Below are 19241 nucleotides of genomic sequence, written 5' to 3'. Positions count from 1 at the left end.
TCTTCTTTCAGATTTTTGCACCATTAACCTTGTTAATGGTACTTTCTTTTAATTCTAGGGCTGGAAACAGGATTGTTGAAATACTACCTGAACATCTGAAAGAATTTCAGTCCCTTGAAACTTTGGACCTTAGCAGCAACAATATTTCAGAGCTCAAAACTGCGTTTCCACCCCTACAGCTCAAATATCTGTAAGTGAAGTTTTCTTTAGCAAAAACTTTCACCTGTAATGAAAATATTATAATGAAAAAATAAGATATAACAAACTTTGTCTACTTTACTACTGATGGATCAAAAGTATAATTTATTGACTTGAAATTTGCTGTAAGCTTGAATAACCACAATCTGCAGTTTATTCTTACACTTTCAGATTACAAAAAAATTACATATTTTTTATTAGAAAACCTAGGTGGTGTGAAAAGTGCTTATTTTTTTAAAAAAATCAAAATCAGACCTTTGCTATGTTTTATTAATAAATGAATGTCATAAAAAGTGGATATTTATAAAATAATTTGCATCCGTCACATATTTTAATCACTCTTTTCCCAGCAATATGTGTGAATCTTAGCATCTGTCCTTGAGGACCTAAAAAGTAATTTTTTTAAGTTTCCATTGATGGTTAGGTTCTCTGGAGACTCCTTCTAATACAGAGATGGCCTGCACTTTAACTTGCAAATAAATCAGAAGGAGAAGCTCATCTTTAAACTTTCAACAGGTATCTCAACAGCAACCGAGTCACATCAATGGAACCTGGGTATTTTGACAGTTTGGCCAATACACTCCTTGTGTTAAAGCTGAACAGGAACCGAATCTCAGCTATCCCACCCAAGATGTTTAAACTGCCCCATCTACAACACCTGTAAGTAAAATGTTCTCTTAGATACTGTTTCTCACCTCCTCCAAACCCTTGGTGTCTATTCCTTAAAATCTACAATGTGGCAAAAAGGAGTTTAGAAACAAGAATGTAGCTGCCTTTCCTTTGAGAATTGGAGCTATAGAATCTCCAAATTGGAAAGAGTCTTAAATGTCACCTCATCACCTCCTCACCTTGTGCCAGCTGCTGCTTGACAAGACACGTTAGATTGTTACTGAAAAAGTGAACAGTGTAATCATTGACCAACGCCGGCACAAAAGTGCCATTGTGGCACTGAAAAAAGCCGAGGTCTCTCAACAGCTGTGGTTTATGAGAATAATACCGGCAACTCCAGGAGTCTCTGATAGCTTAAGTGGCTGTAAAGATCTGTCTCGTTAATAATGGTAGAGCGATCTGTGAACAGACTCCTGCAGTAGTGCAACTTTGGCTGCACATTGCAAACACTTGGGGAGCGTTTAAAAATCTCACTGCCCAAGCCCCACCCTAGACCTCTGGGGGTCAGATCCAGGCTTCAGAAATTTTTAAAACTCCCAGGTTGGGTCCAGTATGCAACCAAGGCTGAGAACTACTGCCATAAAGAGAAAGCATTAAACCTAAAAAGAATGGTGAAAGATAGTAACCAACTTGTAACCAGATCGTACAGGATAAATTTGAGGCCCAGCTCCTTGATAGACCTCATATTTTAGTATAACATTTAATAATCTCATTCTGGATTGTTTAAAAACAAATCTTAATTTGTTTGTGTCTATCCTGAGTGGACAAGACTTTAGACATTGAAATGCAGTCTAGTTTCAGTATTTTATTATTCCAAAAACACATGACCCATTTCAGTAGGAAATTCACTCCCTGCTTAACAAATTGAAATTCTTTGCAATAAAAATGTTTAGAAACTGAAAACATTCTGTGTAATTAACACTGACTGGTTTAACTATATTGTAGTAATGACACATTTTATTACTACCTCCAGAATTTAATTGTCATATAAGCTAACTCTTGTAATACTCAATGCAGCGAATTGAACCGAAACAAGATTAAAAACATAGATGGACTGACATTCCAAGGGCTTGGTGCTCTGAAGTCTCTGAAAATGCAAAGAAATGGAGTAACGAAACTTATGGATGGAGCTTTTTGGGGGCTGAGCAACATGGAAATTTTGTAAGTGTGGGTTATCACAGTTCCTGCTCAGGTAGTATGACCATAGAATGCTCAGTGTTCATTCAGTAGGTTTTATGTGAAATCCTATGTTAAAAGTCTCATCATCCACAATCTTATTTAGAATTTAGTATTCAGTTTTGATTCAGGTAATGTGATCGATAATTTATAAGTACCTAAATTTATAACCACCTAAATTATAAGAATATGTATTTTTTTTTTTTTTGCTGACGTCTTCATATAACAAAAGCTTAAACATCTAATAACAGTAGGAATGTGTAATAGGTTGTAATCATATGTCCCCTTTGAAGAGACTAGATAATGAAGTTTTGATCCTGCTTTTGATTCTTATTGTAAATGTAGGCACCTGGACCATAACAACCTAACAGAGATTACCAAAGGCTGGCTTTACGGCTTGCTGATGCTGCAGGAGCTTCATCTCAGCCAAAATGCCATCAACCGGATCAGCCCTGATGCCTGGGAGTTCTGCCAGAAGCTCAGTGAGCTGTGAGTTGCCTTTTATTCTCCTCAGGTTTGAGAGCAGGGATCATGCCAGGGCATGAGCTTCTTACCACTGATCTGTGAAATTTTCATAACAAAGTTTCCAAGGTGACAGCTTTTTTCACATGCAACCTAGTCTTATTTTTGTTGTGGTAAGTTGAAGCCAATTCTGTTGCAGTTCTATGGCACATTGGCAAAAGCAATGATGGTTATTTTCAAGCAAAGAGAATGTACTGTTTTAATTCCTGAGATTAGAAATATTTACTTGGGTATTATTAAAGCAGAATTTAAAAATAAGGATTAGTGTAGCTCATACGCTACCTGTCTTTTGGAAAACGAATCATTGCATTGAATTGAAAAATAAAAGCTATTGTTTGTTTTTCTCTTTTTTCTTTACAGGGACTTAACTTTCAATCACTTATCAAGGTTAGATGATTCAAGCTTCCTTGGCCTCAGCTTACTAAATACACTGCACATTGGCAACAACAGAGTCAGCTACATTGCTGATGGTGCCTTCCGGGGGCTTTCCAGTTTAAAGACTTTGTAAGTTAACACATTTTGCTGTCAGTACACGAACCTAATTGGTTCCTAAATGTGCCCACTTTTCTCCTAGCAGATTTCCTTTGTTGTCAAGGAAATGCATACAGCCTCAGAAGTAGTGTCTTAATCTTTCCCAGATCAGTTTGATTAAAATGGATCCATTTCATCCATATGTGTTTCGTAAAGGGATTAAAAAGGACAGTAATCAGTTTGTTTTGGTGATTACAGTTAACCTTCTCAGGATCTCCAGGAAATTGGTAACTGCTTAAGAGGGAAACAATTTTAAGTCCACTAAGTTTTCTTTATAAAATGCAGATTAAAAATTACTTAGAGCACAAAGGTCTACAAAGGGCAGTGAAGGAAGATACTGTTTATCATGCTGGTTATATCCTCGACCTGATCTCTGTCCTAAGAGAAAGAAAAGGGAGTTGAATTAATTGACCTTTGAAAAATTTCTCAAATGGTAATTTAAGGTTGCGCAATGGGCTTTTGATTTTTGCTCTGTCAGAAACTTTTGCTCTGTTCACGATTTGAAGCATTACATAATTGAAAGACATACTGTATACTTTGGCGAACTTCTGCATGTGTGGTTGGAACAGTGGTTTTAAAGTTTAATGTATTTTTCAGACTGTTCGGATCTTTCAGAATGTAGTCATTTTGATAGAGGAATTAATAGGGCCAGTGTCAACTTTTTCTGATTTTAGGGGAAAACTTAAAATGTGGTTGAGGGAGTCAGGCAGGGTGTAAGAAGTAAGTTGGAGAAAAAGAGTTTTCTGTTGTTTTGAAAGAGGTGGAGATAATGTGGGAAATTAGGAGAAATTTTTTACAAATGATAAGCCACCTGGGTGGTGATATTAGGCTTTCTGAGCTTATCACTCTAAAGGGAATGCTTATTTTAAAATTAGGGATCTGAAGAACAATGAAATTTCCTGGACTATTGAAGACATGAATGGTGCTTTCTCTGGGCTTGACAAACTGAGGCGGCTGTGAGTATGAATTGCCTCATGATTTAGCTCACTCTTCGATTTAAAAATGTTGTCTTCACTGAAGTCAGCTATACAAGTTGACATCATGAAGAGATGAAATCGGTGCTTAATCTGGTTTTACTACCCTTTATCCTCTCCCCAAATGCCTGCTATTGCACACGATGTATATTATAAACTTTTTCTTCCTTAGGTGAAAGTGTTTTATTCAACACTTTAGTGTGTGTAATTTACTTTAATATCCTCATAATCATTTTCATCTATGTTGAGGGCTTAGACTTTTGGAATTATCATTGTGTAAAAGTTAGTGCATGCACTTCCACATTTTGAGATTCTCAATCTTGTACTGTCCTCGCAGGAATTTTTTTAATGAAGTAATCTAGTAGCGACTGATAATGCTGTGGTAGGTTACAAGCAAAACGGGATGAAAACATCTTATAATTAGCCATAAAATGGTCTTGCAGATGGTCAAATTGCATGTTTTAAGCCAGCAGTATTCAAATTCACTTCCCTAGAGTCCTAAACTCCTGTGGATGAAGGGTATCCACAGAGAAGGAGGGGAAGGAGAAAACATTCACTATTTTCTGCTTTGTTAGTGTTCTGAGACAGTTTACTTGAAATAAAGTCTCTGCCTCTTCCTAAAAGGACTCTGAAAAACGATTTAACTTAATCAGCAGAGTAACTTACTGAATACCTATTTTTGTTGGGCTCTTTGTTGAATGCTTTGAAAACCATGTTGAACTACATTATTGAAATAGATGGTGTGGGCACATTTTTACAGGATATATTGTTTAATTGAAGAAAATGGAATTGCTCACGCATAATTTAAAAAGCAGTTCTGTTTATGAGAGTTCCACCCCCAAAATGGCTTTTTAAATTAAGTGTTCCAATGTAATTTTTTTCCCCAGGATACTCCAAGGAAATCGGATCCGATCTATTACTAAAAAAGCCTTCACTGGTTTGGATGCATTGGAGCATCTGTGAGTAGCTAGAATTTAGTTACCCTAAAGAGAATCTCTAAGATGGTTTTTATTTATGTGTCATGAAAGATAAAACAAACTGGAATGTAATTTTGTTGGCATCCTTCCAGTTCCATAAAATATATTTAAACATCTCCCTATCTTTCTATCTCTTTCTCTGTCTACCTACTTATCTACCTACCTATATAGAAGTGTACAGGTATATGCTTTCCTTTGTATTTAAGGACAAAAGTTGTATCTCCTTAATGGGCTTTTAATTGTTTTTCTCAAACATTGATTATTTAATTTTTTTTTTAAAACTACTAGATGTAGTTCATTCACTGTATGTCAGGCATTGTACCACATATTCACGTATATTGTCTCATTTAATTTTTAATCAGAATGCAATTCAATAGCTATTATTATCTTTATTGTTAAGCAGAGGTTCTAAGAGTTTATTGATTCCATTGGACAGTTAAAGAGATGACTTGGCTTTTAGAGAACAATGTTCCACAATCCTTAAGGGTGACATAGGAGAGTTTTGGCACTGCTTTGAGAATTGTTGGTCTCTGATTGTTGTTTAATTATGAAACATGCAACCCCCTTACCATTGTTCTCTTTTTTTCGTTTGTTTGTTTTCTTTTGTTTCCTCTTGACCCATCAGTTAGTAACTGTCAGAAGCAGGACTCGACCCAGAGCTGCCCCTACTTTCACAGTGTCCCTGCATCACACGAGCTCTTGCCTGTACAATGTCTGCCGCTGCTCCCAGTAACTCGTAACTCCTGGCACACATTTCTGAAATGTCATTTAGGGGCTCAGGAATTTTCAGCCACTAAGAGAGAAAAGCTAGCTAACATTGATAGGAATCAAAATGTTGCATGTTTTAACTAAGGGAACCAACCAGCTGCTTATAACCATGGTTGTATGTTTTACTCTTGTACAGTAAAAGTACAAAGTAATGTATGACTGTTAAGGAATGCTTGTAGCCAGAAGTTTTAATGTCTATTAACCAAGACCAAAGAAATTACAATTTAAAATACATATTGGGTTCTCCCATGTGTGCTATGTATTGAGAGTGAAGATTTAGCTGTTATCTATAAACCACTTTGTTGTCACCTTCTGACTGCACCATTTCTTCTGAGGGAGACTTGGATCGTGAGCCATCCTGACAGTGAATGCAGCAGTTCAAATTATAGTAGAATGATTCTGCAAAGCTGAGTCTTGGAAGGGCAGACCAACATTACAGTATTTATTGAAACCGATTATTTTGAAAAGAAAACTAGCCAAAAGGGTTTGTCATTTGGCCCATTCCATTTCTGGGAAAGTGGAATTAGTGGATCAGTGGAGTATTAATCTCTGCTTCAGTTTTCTTAAATCTCCCTTGATTGCCCCAGCCTCTTCGTCTAGCCATGTCTGGTCCCTTCTTTCTTTGTCTTCTCTTCCCCTTGTCTCGCTCAATATTCCCTTTGTATACTCTGACCCCTGTAAAGAAAAACAGAGTGGTAATCATTGTGGTGAATACTTCAATGCAGACTGCTTATAAGTCTCTGTAAAAAGAGAATTAACCCAGAATATATGTTCATTTTATGAATTTCCTGCCTGAAGTATTTGCTTTAACAAGTGTATCTTGTCTGAACATCTTACTGCGTTTATGTTAGTGAGCTGTGAGTGACAGAATTAGGTTAATGGTTAAAAGCACAGGTTTTGGAATTGAAAATAATTGTTTCAACCCTTACCTTCCCCTTTTGTGCTGAACTAAATAGTAATACCATCATATTTTGGGTTGTTACAGGAATAAATGCAGTAACACATGTAAATCACTGAACTGAGTGCCTGTCTTCAAAAATACTGTGCAAATGGTGTTTTATAAAAGCATAATTATGAGAAATTTTGTTTGTATATTTAGAAGTTTCTAATAGTTACTAATTTGAATAAAGAGTAATAGAATAAAATAATAGAACAGCTTGGGCCCTAATGAGTCAAATAATCTGTAAGTGATGACATAAAGTGAATCTTTTTCGCTAAAACACAACCTATCTGTGATACAAAATACCCTGGTTCTTCAGCACAAGCTTTGCAGTGGACTCTTCTGGGGTTGCCGCAGTCATGTATTTCAACACATAGAGGGAGTATTTGTTTGGCAAATGGGGTGGGCAGTGTGGGCCCAAACTTTGTCCAAAGGCACGAAATGATGGTAGTTTGCTCTGATGCATTTGATTTGGTGATTTTGCAGAGACCTGAGTGACAACGCAATCATGTCTTTACAAGGCAATGCATTTTCACAAATGAAGAAACTGCAACAATTGTAAGCTTTTCTTTTCCTTCTAGGAGTCTGAAAGGATACAGGGAAAACTGTCATATGGTGTGTCACCCTAGATTATGTATCTATAAAAAGTGACTGGCACATTCTTAACATTATTTAATTTTTATACCAGACAACAAAAAAGGAATTTATTTGTTCTTTTTGTTGAAATGAGATTTTCTTTCTATTTTAAATTTGCAACTTTGACTGGACCAAATATAGTCATTCAATATAGTAGTAATTTTTCAGTTGTAAAGAACTTTTGATAAATCAACACTTCTATCTCTGTGGGACAGTAAGAACAACAGAAAATCATGCTAGATACATTTCTTGTATTTTAAAATGGACTGTAGAATACTTATTCCATGGGATGTGTGTATTCAGTTTCCAAATCCATTGCTTTGTTAATATTTACTTGGGTTTAGTTTACTTATAGAAATCTGCATTTCATACAGAACAAATTGAATATAATTACTCTCCTCAGGCATTTAAATACATCAAGTCTTTTGTGTGATTGCCAACTAAAATGGCTCCCACAGTGGGTGGCGGAAAACAACTTTCAGAGCTTTGTAAATGCCAGTTGTGCCCATCCTCAGCTACTAAAAGGAAGAAGCATTTTTGCTGTTAGCCCAGATGGCTTTGTGTGTGGTGAGTATAAGTATTGCCCTTGCCTTTTATTTATTCTTCTTTTTTCTACTCCCATTTATCCAAATAATGGTTTTGAATAGATTTATGATCTCTTTATAAAGCTTTTATTTCTGCTGAGGTAGAGGAAAATGGGTCTATAGTTTGCTGATTATTTTAATTTCACAGATGGGAAAGAGAGTTTTCTAAAATTGCTTCATCTTTGTTTTGGCATCAGGATGGTGTGGTGGAAAAAGAATGAAATTGGATCTTGAGAGAATGGAAGGATAATCCCAGCCCTTCTACTTAACTTAAATTCCCTAAATGTTAGTCTCTGCATCCATGAAATGGGGACTCTCTTTTCTTCTCTTCCCAACTCTGAGGCTTGTTGGGAGGCTTACATGAAAGAGATAATTATTAATGATTTATGGGGTGCTAAAAATTATTGGTAGGTAACATTTACAAGTAATAGGAAATGTGAATTTATTATAAATAATTTTAAGGTCCGTTGTTTTAGCATCCAAGAATCTCAGCATTAGAAATCTATTTACCTAAACTTTGCATAGCTGGTTAGTAGCAGATCTGGATTTAAAAGAAAAGTATTCATCTCTGGTGCAATTTTCTATCTATTATGTGATGCTGCTATTTACTATTAGCTGTTATGGAGACCTCTGTAAAAGTAAATATGTTTCATAAAACAATAAATCAGAATTTGCTTATGTTTAAGCATGGGTGTTAAAATATTAAGAACTTTCTTTTGCATTGGCATTTAAAAATTTACTTAAAACTGCTTTGTCCACGATATATATTTTTAGGTTGCAGCATTAAGCAGTGCCAGTAGTTTCTGGAAATAAAACCTCTGATGTAGCTTTTGGAACTGAATAAGCTTTTGGCATTCATCTGTAAGGGCCTGAACTGCTCCTTTCCCATGGTCCTTATTTCATAGTTTTTTCGTCCCAAGATCTGATCCCCCCATTACTTTGAAACACATATATAGTGTCCATAGTTTTTTTCACTTCCTTGTGAATCTGAACATCGATTTATTAGATGAGAATTTCAGAATAATACAGAAAAGAAACCACCTCGATTACAGTATGCAGACATTGAAAAATAGCAGCATTGGAGTTATCAAAGCATCCCCCATAACCCACTCAGCACACATAAATAGTTTTTCAAATGGTAGTAGCACCCAAATAGTACACTTTGGTAGATCTCAGATGTTTCCTTCTGAGTTTAAGTCATCATCACTGAGAAACTGAAGTTCAAAAAGGTAACTTTTCCAAAAAGTAACAGAGAACTAAAAATAACCGTTCAGAATGAAAGAGTCGCTTAGCTGTAATTATAATGTAGCTTTGACAGGATAGCACAGCAGCATGATTGGCCGCTCAAAGCTCCAGGCCGAAGCCAGTGTCTTACAGTTTGTTTTAGAGATGCTTTTTCTTTTGCTATCAGCTTTTTTTTTTTTTTTTTTTTTTTTGGATCTACTTAAAGTACTGCTTTTTAATAGTGGTTCTGTTTTGGTAAATGGAGTGTTAATGGCTGTCTTTGTTGAGTAATCGTGATTGATGTTTGATTTCTTAATCTTGCTGCTCCTTATCTGGGCAGAACATGGGAACAATTGCAGTTTCGTGATAGTAGTAGCATTCAGAAATGATCCATGAGCCTGTAAGTTTTTAAACTGCTTTCTTCTTGTACTTATACAAAGCATCAGGGGTCAGGAATAAACTGTGGGTTTTCTGATAGCCCCAAAATAACAGTCTTTTCTCAGGTAATAGTGATTGATAAATAGATCTCCATCTGTATTCGAGATGAATGAGTTACTTTATAAACTCTCATTTCAACACGGGGACTGCTAGTCCATCTGGAAAATGTACACAAAGGGTAAAACCTAGGCCGCTGTTTTTGCATTTCTTGGTGTTCAGATTTGAGTAGTATTTGGACTCTTGAGCCTTAACATTGTTTTGTCTCCTCCTCTCCATTTTGAACAGATGATTTTCCCAAACCCCAGATCACGGTGCAGCCAGAAACACAGTCGGCAATAAAAGGTTCCAATTTGAGTTTCATCTGCTCAGCTGCCAGCAGCAGTGATTCCCCAATGACTTTTGCTTGGAAAAAAGACAATGAACTACTGCATGACGCCGAAATGGAAAATTATGCACACCTCCGGGCCCAAGGCGGCGAGGTGATGGAGTATACCACCATCCTTCGGCTGCGCGAGGTGGAATTTGCCAGTGAGGGGAAATATCAGTGTGTCATCTCCAATCACTTTGGTTCATCCTACTCTGTCAAAGCCAAGCTTACAGTAAATAGTATGTGATCTGACTTTTCCTTTAGCATTTAAAGATACCTTTTAGAAATAGAAAGCACCTATTTTTCTCTCTTAATCTTAACCCTGTCTTTTCTTCTCACAGTTCCCCACCTGACTCTTCCTTTCCCTACCTTTCATTCCACAAAATTAAGATTCTTGGTTATTTGTATCTAAACCTGCAATTATGTTGAAGATGACACCGTACTCAGTGTGGTGAGTAACAGAGAGATGGACCAGACACGTTTTGCTCTTTTGTTTTCTTTTTCTTTTTTTTTTTTTTTTTGAGTCGGAGTCTTGCACTGCCGCCTAGGCTGGAGTGCAGTGTTGCAATCTCAGCTCACTGCAGCCTCCACCTCCCAGATTCAAGGAATTCTCCTGCCTCAGCCTCCTGAATAGCTGGGATTACAGGCCTGTGCCACCGTGCCTGGCTAATTTTTTGTATGTTTAGTAGAGACGGGGTTTCACTATGTTGGTCAGACTGGTCTCAAATTCCTGACCTCGTGATCTGCCCACCTCGGCCTCCCAAAGTGCTGGCTGGGATTACAGGCGTGAGCCACTGTGCCTGGCCATGTTTTGTTCTTTGAGAGTTTACAGTGCAGTATACTGATCTGGAAGGCTGCAAAGCGTCATGCTGGACGCACAGTGCCTTTAATTCAGAGATCTGTGTGTGAATCCTGCCACTCCTGCGTGATTTTCAGCAGTTTACTTCATGTCTCTGCCTCCAGTTCCACATCTTTTAATTAGGGATAATAGGACCTGCCCCCTGGAGGCATTATGCTCATTCAGTGAAATAATGTGTGTAAAGGATATAGCAAAATGGCTACAAGGTGTAGTGCTTAGTAAATGCACTGTTAGCCACTGTTAATGGAAGTCTATTCTTGTTTGCTTTGTGTGGTAGGTATACAGTTTTACAGTAGGATGCTTGCCACTTTATCATTTAACTGTCTGTATCTGCCATGGTAGAAGATTTTGAATATGATTCATTAATGCGTTCACTCAGCAAATGATGGCTGTGACCTGGCACATAGAACAGTTTAGAGTTTAAATTGTAGGACAAAACATGTATCGAAAGTAACAGAATGTTAGAGCTACCAGGAGGGACTTAAAAAAAAATAGATGAAGTGAATGGTCAGGGTACAAAGAGATTAATTGATATGCCCAAGATCTCACAGTTCATTACTGAGGAAACTAAAAAGCGGCAGAAAATAGCAGGAAGATCTTCATTCTGAGAATCAGATGACCTGTGTTTTATCCTGACTTCATTGTTTCTGTATCTGTAACCTTGAGCGGGCTTTTAATCTTTCCATCTCAACTTTAGTTTCCTTGACTTGAAATTGGAATTAACCCCTGCCCAATCTATGTCAGGGACAATCTGTAAGTATCAAACAAACAAAAATAATAAATGAAAAGGAATGCAAGTGAATCTCTAAGACTCCATTGAGCTAATGCCTGTATTGTTTCTCTGATTTCAGTGCTTCCCTCATTCACCAAGACCCCCATGGACCTCACCATCCGAGCTGGGGCCATGGCACGCTTGGAGTGTGCTGCTGTGGGGCACCCAGCCCCCCAGATAGCCTGGCAGAAGGATGGGGGCACAGACTTCCCAGCTGCACGGGAGAGACGCATGCATGTGATGCCCGAGGATGACGTGTTCTTTATCGTGGATGTGAAGATAGAGGACATTGGGGTATACAGCTGCACAGCTCAGAACAGTGCAGGAAGTATTTCTGCAAATGCAACTCTGACTGTCCTAGGTGGGTGAATTTGTTAAGATTCTGTAGTATAAATCAGTCTTGAAGATACTGGCTCATCCAAGGTCCCTAACTACCAGAAGTTGTGAGAATAAGAGATGAAGATCTATGGGGCATTGCCTTTTCCTAGGAAGTATTAATGCAAATGGCCTCTTGAACACTTTGAAGTCAGAGATTGCATGACAGCCTCAAGTCTGGCCACTAAGGTGAATCCCTGTCCCCTCCATCCTGAAGAGAGGGACCAAGGAAAATTTGTGATGCTTTCCCTTTTAGGGGAGATCACCCTCCTCTAATTTTCCCACTGTGCTGTCTGTATTGGTAGTCTTTTTTTTTTTTTTTTTTGAGACGGAGTCTCGCCCTGTCGCCCAGGCTGGAGTACAGTGGCACAATCTCGGCTCACTGCAAGCTCCGCCTCCTGGGTTCACGCCATTCTCCTGCCTCAGCCTCGCAAGTAGCTGGGACTACAGGCACCCGCCACCACACCAGGCTAATTTTTTTTTGCATTTTTAGTAGAGGCAGGGCTTCACTGTGTTAATCAGGATGGTCTCAATCTCCTGACCTCGTGATCCACCCACCTCGGCCTCCCAAAGTGCTGGGATTACAGGCGTGAGCCACCATGCCCAGCCTATATTGGTTGTCTTAACACCATAAAGAACATATTTTAAAAATGTAGGAACAAATTGGGAAGGCGTTACTCTTTTCTCTCAGCCTACCATACCTCTCTGGAAGTTTCTTTCATCTTTTACCTAACCAAATGCTTTTAAAAAATGTAAACACAATTATTATTCATGTGTCTTTGAAAGAGCTAATTAAAGTAACCTATTAAGATACTAAATAATAAAAGTAAATTATTGTCAGAGTTTCAATATAGGGCTGGGCATCCGGCCCTAAAAAGTTTCACTTAAAAAACTTAAGCATTCTGATTTTTCTTATTTATCAACATAGCCTTGTGCTTGAAATTATTTTTATACTTTCTATTTTTAAAAGAGGTTTTGTTTTCCACTCTCCCTGCCACCACCAGCTTCCCGACTTTTGCAAAAGTGAGGGAAGTTGAGATTTTAAAAATAGTAGATGTTATGTTTAACCGGTGTTATGAGTTAATGATAGCAGAATAGTGAAATACTGAATGTTGTATATGTTTAGGCTCTTAAAAAAGCCTGTCCAGTAAGTTGTGGGAGAATAAAATTTTAGGTTGCAATTTGAATAAGTTTAAATGCTACATTTTATGATATGGAAACTAAATTTTATTTGGGAAATTAAAAGCATAACTTGTTATTTCAGAAACGCCATCATTTTTGCGGCCTCTGTTGGACCGAACGGTCACCAAGGGAGAAACGGCCGTCCTACAGTGCATTGCCGGAGGGAGTCCTCCCCCCAAAGTGAACTGGACCAAAGATGATAGCCCTTTGGTGGTAACCGAGAGGCACTTTTTTGCAGCAGGCAATCAGCTTCTGATTATCGTGGACTCAGATGTCAGCGATGCTGGGAAATACACATGTGAGATGTCTAATACCCTTGGCACTGAGAGAGGAAACGTGCGCCTCAGTGTGATCCCCACTCCGACCTGCGACTCCCCTCAGATGACTGCCCCGTCGTTAGACGATGACGGATGGGCCACTGTGGGTGTCGTGATCATAGCCGTGGTTTGCTGTGTGGTGGGCACGTCGCTCGTGTGGGTGGTCATCATATACCACACAAGGCGGAGGAATGAAGATTGCAGCATTACCAACACAGGTGTGTAAACAGAAGCTTGGCACAGGTCACGGGAGTCCTGTGTATTTGTGGTTCTGCAAATACTTCTAGAACGTGTGTCTTGCAGTCTGAGTTCATCTCAGAAGGGTGACTCATTTTTTTCAAGCTGCAGAAATATGGTTCGCTAAAAATAACACTCCAGCCCCAAATAAAGCTGATGTTTAAAGATTAATACTTTTTGTTAAAATGACATCAGAATATCCTGTGGCAGTGAGATAAAATCCAAGTCACTGACTAAAATATTTCTAACTCCTTCAAAAGATAGTGATGGAGAACCAGGAACAGCCCTTTGATGATGAGGTTTACTTTCTGCAGTAGTTGTGTGTCTTGTTGTGTGTGTGTGTGCATGTACTTAGATTGGATTTTATTAGTGGAAGAGGGGCTGTGACTTGATTAGTATGTGCAAAGTCAGATATTGATTAATAATATTAAGCAAAGAATATGGCAATAATCAAGCTTAACTCGAAAGCTTAAATACTGTCCCATGAAAATTCTTAAGCCTTTTAAAAAATCTTTTTAAACATTTGTTGTTTTGAAATTTGGGAGGTGCATCCAACGTGTGATAAAATAGAAAGTCAGCTTATACTTCCCGGAGCAGCAAAGTCCTAATTTGCCATTCCAGAATACTGAACAATCGAGATGGTTTTGCCACAGTAGATCCCCCCTAATTTGATGTACACAGAAGCCAAAATGGTCTATGCCATTCCCCTGGGATGCCTATGGGAAAATTATGATCATTCTTGGTTAATAAAATGCTGCTGTTTTATTACAGATGAGACCAACTTGCCAGCAGATATTCCTAGTTATTTGTCATCTCAGGGAACGTTAGCTGACAGGCAGGATGGGTACGTGTCTTCAGAAAGTGGAAGCCACCACCAGTTTGTCACATCTTCGGGTGCTGGATTTTTCTTACCACAACATGACAGTAGTGGTAAGTGTTTAAAATGAACGTGGGCTGTAATTGTTTTGAAGTCATATGGTGGAAGATTCAGATACGATATTCATTTTCACAAGACATTGATAACACTGACATTTAGGACCTGGCCCAAGATCACTAGCAAAGTTGAAATTGTATAGTTCTATACCATTCTCTTAAATACTAGGAAAAAAAATAAATTTTTGTTTCTAACAATACAGACTAGTGGGTTTAGAAAAATGTAATTATTCCATGTGTAAAGGATGTTCGTATATCCTTTACGTTATAAATGTTCTTTGGCCCTGAATCTTTTCCTTCCTTAAATGATATTAACTGGTTACGTGAATGGGCTTAACAGTCAAATGGTTTACATTATTTTCTTTTGAGAAGTCTATTTTTTGTTAATTTATTTTTATTTATTTATTTTGAGATGAAGTCTCACTCTGTCACCCAGGTTGGAGTACAGTGACGTGGTCTCGGCTCACTGCAACCTCCACCTCAAGGGTTCAAGAGATTCTTCTGCCTCAGCTTCCCAAGTAACTGGGAATATAGCCATGTGCCACCATGCCTGGCTGATGCTTTCTTTTGTTTTTGTATTTTTAGTAGAGATGGGGTTTTGCCATGTTGGCCAGGCTAATCTTGAACTCCTGACCTCAGGTGATCTGCCCACCTCAGCCTCCCAAAGTGCTGGGATTACAGGCATGAGCCATCGCGCCCAGCCTCTTTGAGAAGTCTAATTCTGACCCTTGCTTTCAGTGCTGCATGGTTTTGAGAATAATAATGGAGACAGCATAATACAAGAGCACAGATTTTGTACAAGACCGACTCCTACTACTTACTCCATGTACTTTGGGGAATGTGGAGTACTTTCTGGTGAGGTACTTGTGCAAATGAAATGAAAATGGAAAACTACGTGGTGCTAGGCACGTATTAAGGGCTCAGCAAGTGGAAGCCATCTATGTTATTCTAAAATATATGACCAACTTTTCCCATTAGTATTTATTATATGCTGCTCTGTGATAGACATTGTAGTTGGGAAAGAAGTATATTTGTTTTCAATTTCACAGTTTCGTCAGAGATGAGATAAATTAAAAGTGCTTGGCAAGCCACAGATAGCATAGAGTTAGAGGATCTGAGCATAGAAGTGAGTATTCTGGTTAGACCCATTTAGTGGCAAAGCTCATTAAACTATAATGGGGTTAACTGAAAAGACACTTCAGGAAAACCTAAAGGGACAGAACTGGGGCATAATAATGCCAGGCTGCCTAGATGCTGGGGCTGGAGATGAGGCTGCTCCCAGAGCAGCTGTGGGCTACCAGCATTACTGCGTCACATTCTACATATTTGCTTTTCTCTCAGCCCACCACCTCTGACTGCCCAGTTTCTGCTTCCCAGACACATGCCTCATCGTAACATCTCTAAACCTGATACCACTTATTCTTCACCTGCTGTGTCCAGCAGTAAATGGCATATCATTTCTGTGTTGTTTGGTTCAAATACCCATGAGATGATATGTTTAGCTGAGCTTATCTTTGAGATGGGCATTAAGAGGTCATTGGCCAAGTGCCAATCCTGATTCTGGTCATCTGGGACCTTTTGTTAGAAGGGGGCAGTGCTGATGGTATGTGGTTCAGACCATGGCTGCCTTGGTTGCAGGATCCGCATACATCAGTTTGCCTTAGAAACCAAGTGAGCAATAAGGCCGACACACCTAGCACAGTGACTAATCAGGTCCTCTAATAAAAGTTTTAAAACCCCACTGTAAATTTTTGCAATTTTTTGGTCTATGTGATGTTCTAGTCAAACTTTCATCTATAAATATGGAAAATGCCAAAACTGGGGAGAATGGCACTTGAATAATTGGATCAGTGACTAAGACTTTTGTTTCAAAGGGACCTGCCATATTGACAACAGCAGTGAAGCTGACGTGGAAGCTGCCACAGACCCGTTCCTTTGTCCCTTTTTGGGATCTACAGGCCCTGTGTATTTGAAGGGAAATCTGTATGGCTCAGATCCTTTTGAAACGTATCATACAGGTAGGTAGTTTTCTTGCCTGAGTACAGGTCTGTTTCTTAGAGACTTCTAGATGCGCTAACCATAATCTCCTTCTGTTATTACCCCCAAATTAAAAAGGTTGCAGTCCTGATCCAAGAACAGCTTTAATGGACCACTATGAGCCCAGGTACATAAGGAAAAAGGAGTGCTACCCACGTTCTCATCCTTCAGAAGAATCCTGCGAACGGAGCTTCAGTGATATAGCATGGCCCTCACATGTGAGGAAGCTACTTAACACTAGTTACTCTCAAAATGAAGGACCCGGAATGAAAAGTCTGTGTCCCAACAAGTCCTCTTTAGATTTTAGCACAAATCCAGAGCCAGCGTCGGTTGCCTCGAGTAATTCTTTCATGGGTAAGTTTATTAAGTTATCGGGTACCTCGTCTGAGGATCCGTACTCCAAGTCGTGTGTGAGAGAGCAGTGAGAGCCTTGAATGTCAAACTGGTAAAAAATGGTTTCTTGAATGAGGCTGCCATGACATCCGACTAGGTCATGTAAACGCCTCTAAAAGCAAAGTCAGAGGTGGGATTTTACTTGATGATGTGTTTAATCTATAACTAAGCCTCAGGAGCTTTCTGGGTAGCACTGTGTGTGGCATCTACTCCAAGACAAGGGTTTGGGGAGGACTTAGGAGCTCAGCTTGTCAGCCATGTGGAAAAAGTGGTTTTGGGCTCCCACAGCCTTTGGGGTGGAGTTGTGTTCTCTGCATGATTGTGGTTTAGTATGTCTGGTGGCTTCCAACTGAACCCGCAGTCAAAGGGTGGAAAACAGCATCCTACCTAGCAACAACTGTTAGTCTGACAAGCTGGACTACCTTTGGCAAAGAAAACCAGCCTTAAGGTCCAAATCGGTGGTGTTAGATGCTGGCTGGCACTGAGATTAGCTTGTGAATTTTTTCGTCTGATGCATGGGGATAATAGGATGGAAGAGCTGAGGTCATCTTTTCACTGAACGGAGAGATGGGAAAATCAGCCACAACTTGCCATGTTGACAATAAAAAAAGGGAGAATTTTCAAATATTTTACCCAGCTTCTACGAAATGTTATGTTTTATCACAGTGTAATTATTTGTATTCCTTTTTGGAAAAAATTAAAATAATATGCTTTGTATGAGGCAAGGATTGGATTCAATTGAGTAATATTTTGCTACAGTTAATGAAGAAAGGGCAGGACATAGGTTATTTTGAAAGAAAATGTGTATATTTAGCTCCAGTTAACCTGGATGTTACTGTCCAATGCACCCTTCACCGAAATTGATGGGCTCTCAGCTAGGATACGGGGAAACTTATATTGGGGAGCTTTATTGCATAACCATTAACATCACTGCAGGTCACGAGAAATGATAAATAATAGATGCATTTGTTCAGTGGATGTAAATATGAGGGAGGGCAAATGTCTTTTGCTCCATTCTAGAAGTGATCTGTCTGTAACACAGATGTAAATGTATGAGTGCCACAATGTGGACTTGTAGAAAACACTCATATTCATGGGGTAAGATGTTTCTTCATTTGCAGTGGGTTTTATTGATTCACATGCTAGCAAAGGGACCCCTGTGCTCAAGGTGTTTCTTTCTTTCAGGTACATTTGGAAAAGCTCTCAGGAGACCTCACCTAGATGCCTATTCAAACTTTGGACAGCCATCAGATTGTCAGCCAAGAGCCTTTTATTTGAAAGCTCATTCTTCCCCAGACTTGGACTCTGGGTCAGAGGAAGATGGGAAAGAAAGGACAGATTTTCAGGAAGAAAATCACATTTGTACCTTTAAACAGACTTTAGAGAACTACAGGACTCCAAATTTTCAGTCGTATGACTTGGACACATAGACTGAATGAGACCAAAGGAAAAGCTTAACATACTACCTCAAGTGAACTTTTATTTAAGAGAGAGAGAATCTTATGTTTTTTAAATGGAGTTATGAATTTTAAAAGGATAAAAATGCTTTATTTATACAGATGAACCAAAATTACAAAAAGTTGTGAAAATTTTTATACTGGGAATGATGCTCATATAAGAATACCTTTTTAAACTATTTTATAACTTTGTTTTATGCAAAAAAGTATCTTACATAAATTAATGCTATAAATCATGATTATTTTATGTATTTTTATAATGCCAGATTTCTTTTTATTGAAAATGAGTTACTAAAGCATTTTAAATAATACCTGCCTTGTACCGTTTTTTAAATAGAAATTACTTCATTATATTTTGCACATTATATTTAATAAAATGTGTCAATTTGATGCCAAGCCCCATTTATACAATAATAATTTTTATTATTTTCAACACAACTTAGGCTTAATTAGTTCACATTATCACATCTCAAACTGATGGGAATTATATTTAGCCCATTAAAGTGTGAACAAAAATGACCATTCTTTCTACCTCCCAGGATTGTTGTAATACAGATTGAAATCAGATTGTGCATATGGAAGCACAATTGTAAACGAGAAGGAGCTACAGAGATTTAAGGTACATTAATTTATTTCTAAGTCTATGAACAAAAAAAGATTTGTTGTTATAATCTG

The 19241-nt window shown here is 38.4% G+C and overlaps 1 protein-coding gene across 2 annotated transcripts in view; it reads left to right on the top strand.

Moving 5' to 3' along the window:
- Positions 1–18956, top strand: part of LRIG3 (leucine rich repeats and immunoglobulin like domains 3) — a 47334-nt gene extending 28378 nt beyond the window's left edge. For both annotated transcript variants that reach the window (XM_023211264.1, XM_023211265.1), the window contains exons 4-19: positions 59–190; positions 715–858; positions 1885–2028; positions 2389–2532; positions 2926–3069; positions 3972–4052; positions 4958–5029; positions 7242–7313; positions 7795–7958; positions 9923–10243; positions 11715–11996; positions 13275–13727; positions 14518–14676; positions 16554–16697; positions 16795–17070; positions 18295–18956. In XM_023211264.1, coding sequence (XP_023067032.1) covers positions 59–190; positions 715–858; positions 1885–2028; positions 2389–2532; positions 2926–3069; positions 3972–4052; positions 4958–5029; positions 7242–7313; positions 7795–7958; positions 9923–10243; positions 11715–11996; positions 13275–13727; positions 14518–14676; positions 16554–16697; positions 16795–17070; positions 18295–18539 — 2977 coding nt within the window. In that variant the 3' untranslated portion in view covers positions 18540–18956. The remainder of the gene's footprint in view (positions 1–58; positions 191–714; positions 859–1884; positions 2029–2388; positions 2533–2925; positions 3070–3971; positions 4053–4957; positions 5030–7241; positions 7314–7794; positions 7959–9922; positions 10244–11714; positions 11997–13274; positions 13728–14517; positions 14677–16553; positions 16698–16794; positions 17071–18294) is intronic.
- The last annotated feature ends 285 nt before the right edge of the window (positions 18957–19241 follow it).

The sequence above is a fragment of the Piliocolobus tephrosceles genome, chromosome 10, assembly GCF_002776525.5.
Source record: "Piliocolobus tephrosceles isolate RC106 chromosome 10, ASM277652v3, whole genome shotgun sequence".
NCBI classification, from domain to species: Eukaryota; Metazoa; Chordata; class Mammalia; order Primates; family Cercopithecidae; genus Piliocolobus; species Piliocolobus tephrosceles.
Note: the sequence above shows the minus strand (reverse complement) of the source record. Positions and strands in the feature narration are given on the sequence as shown.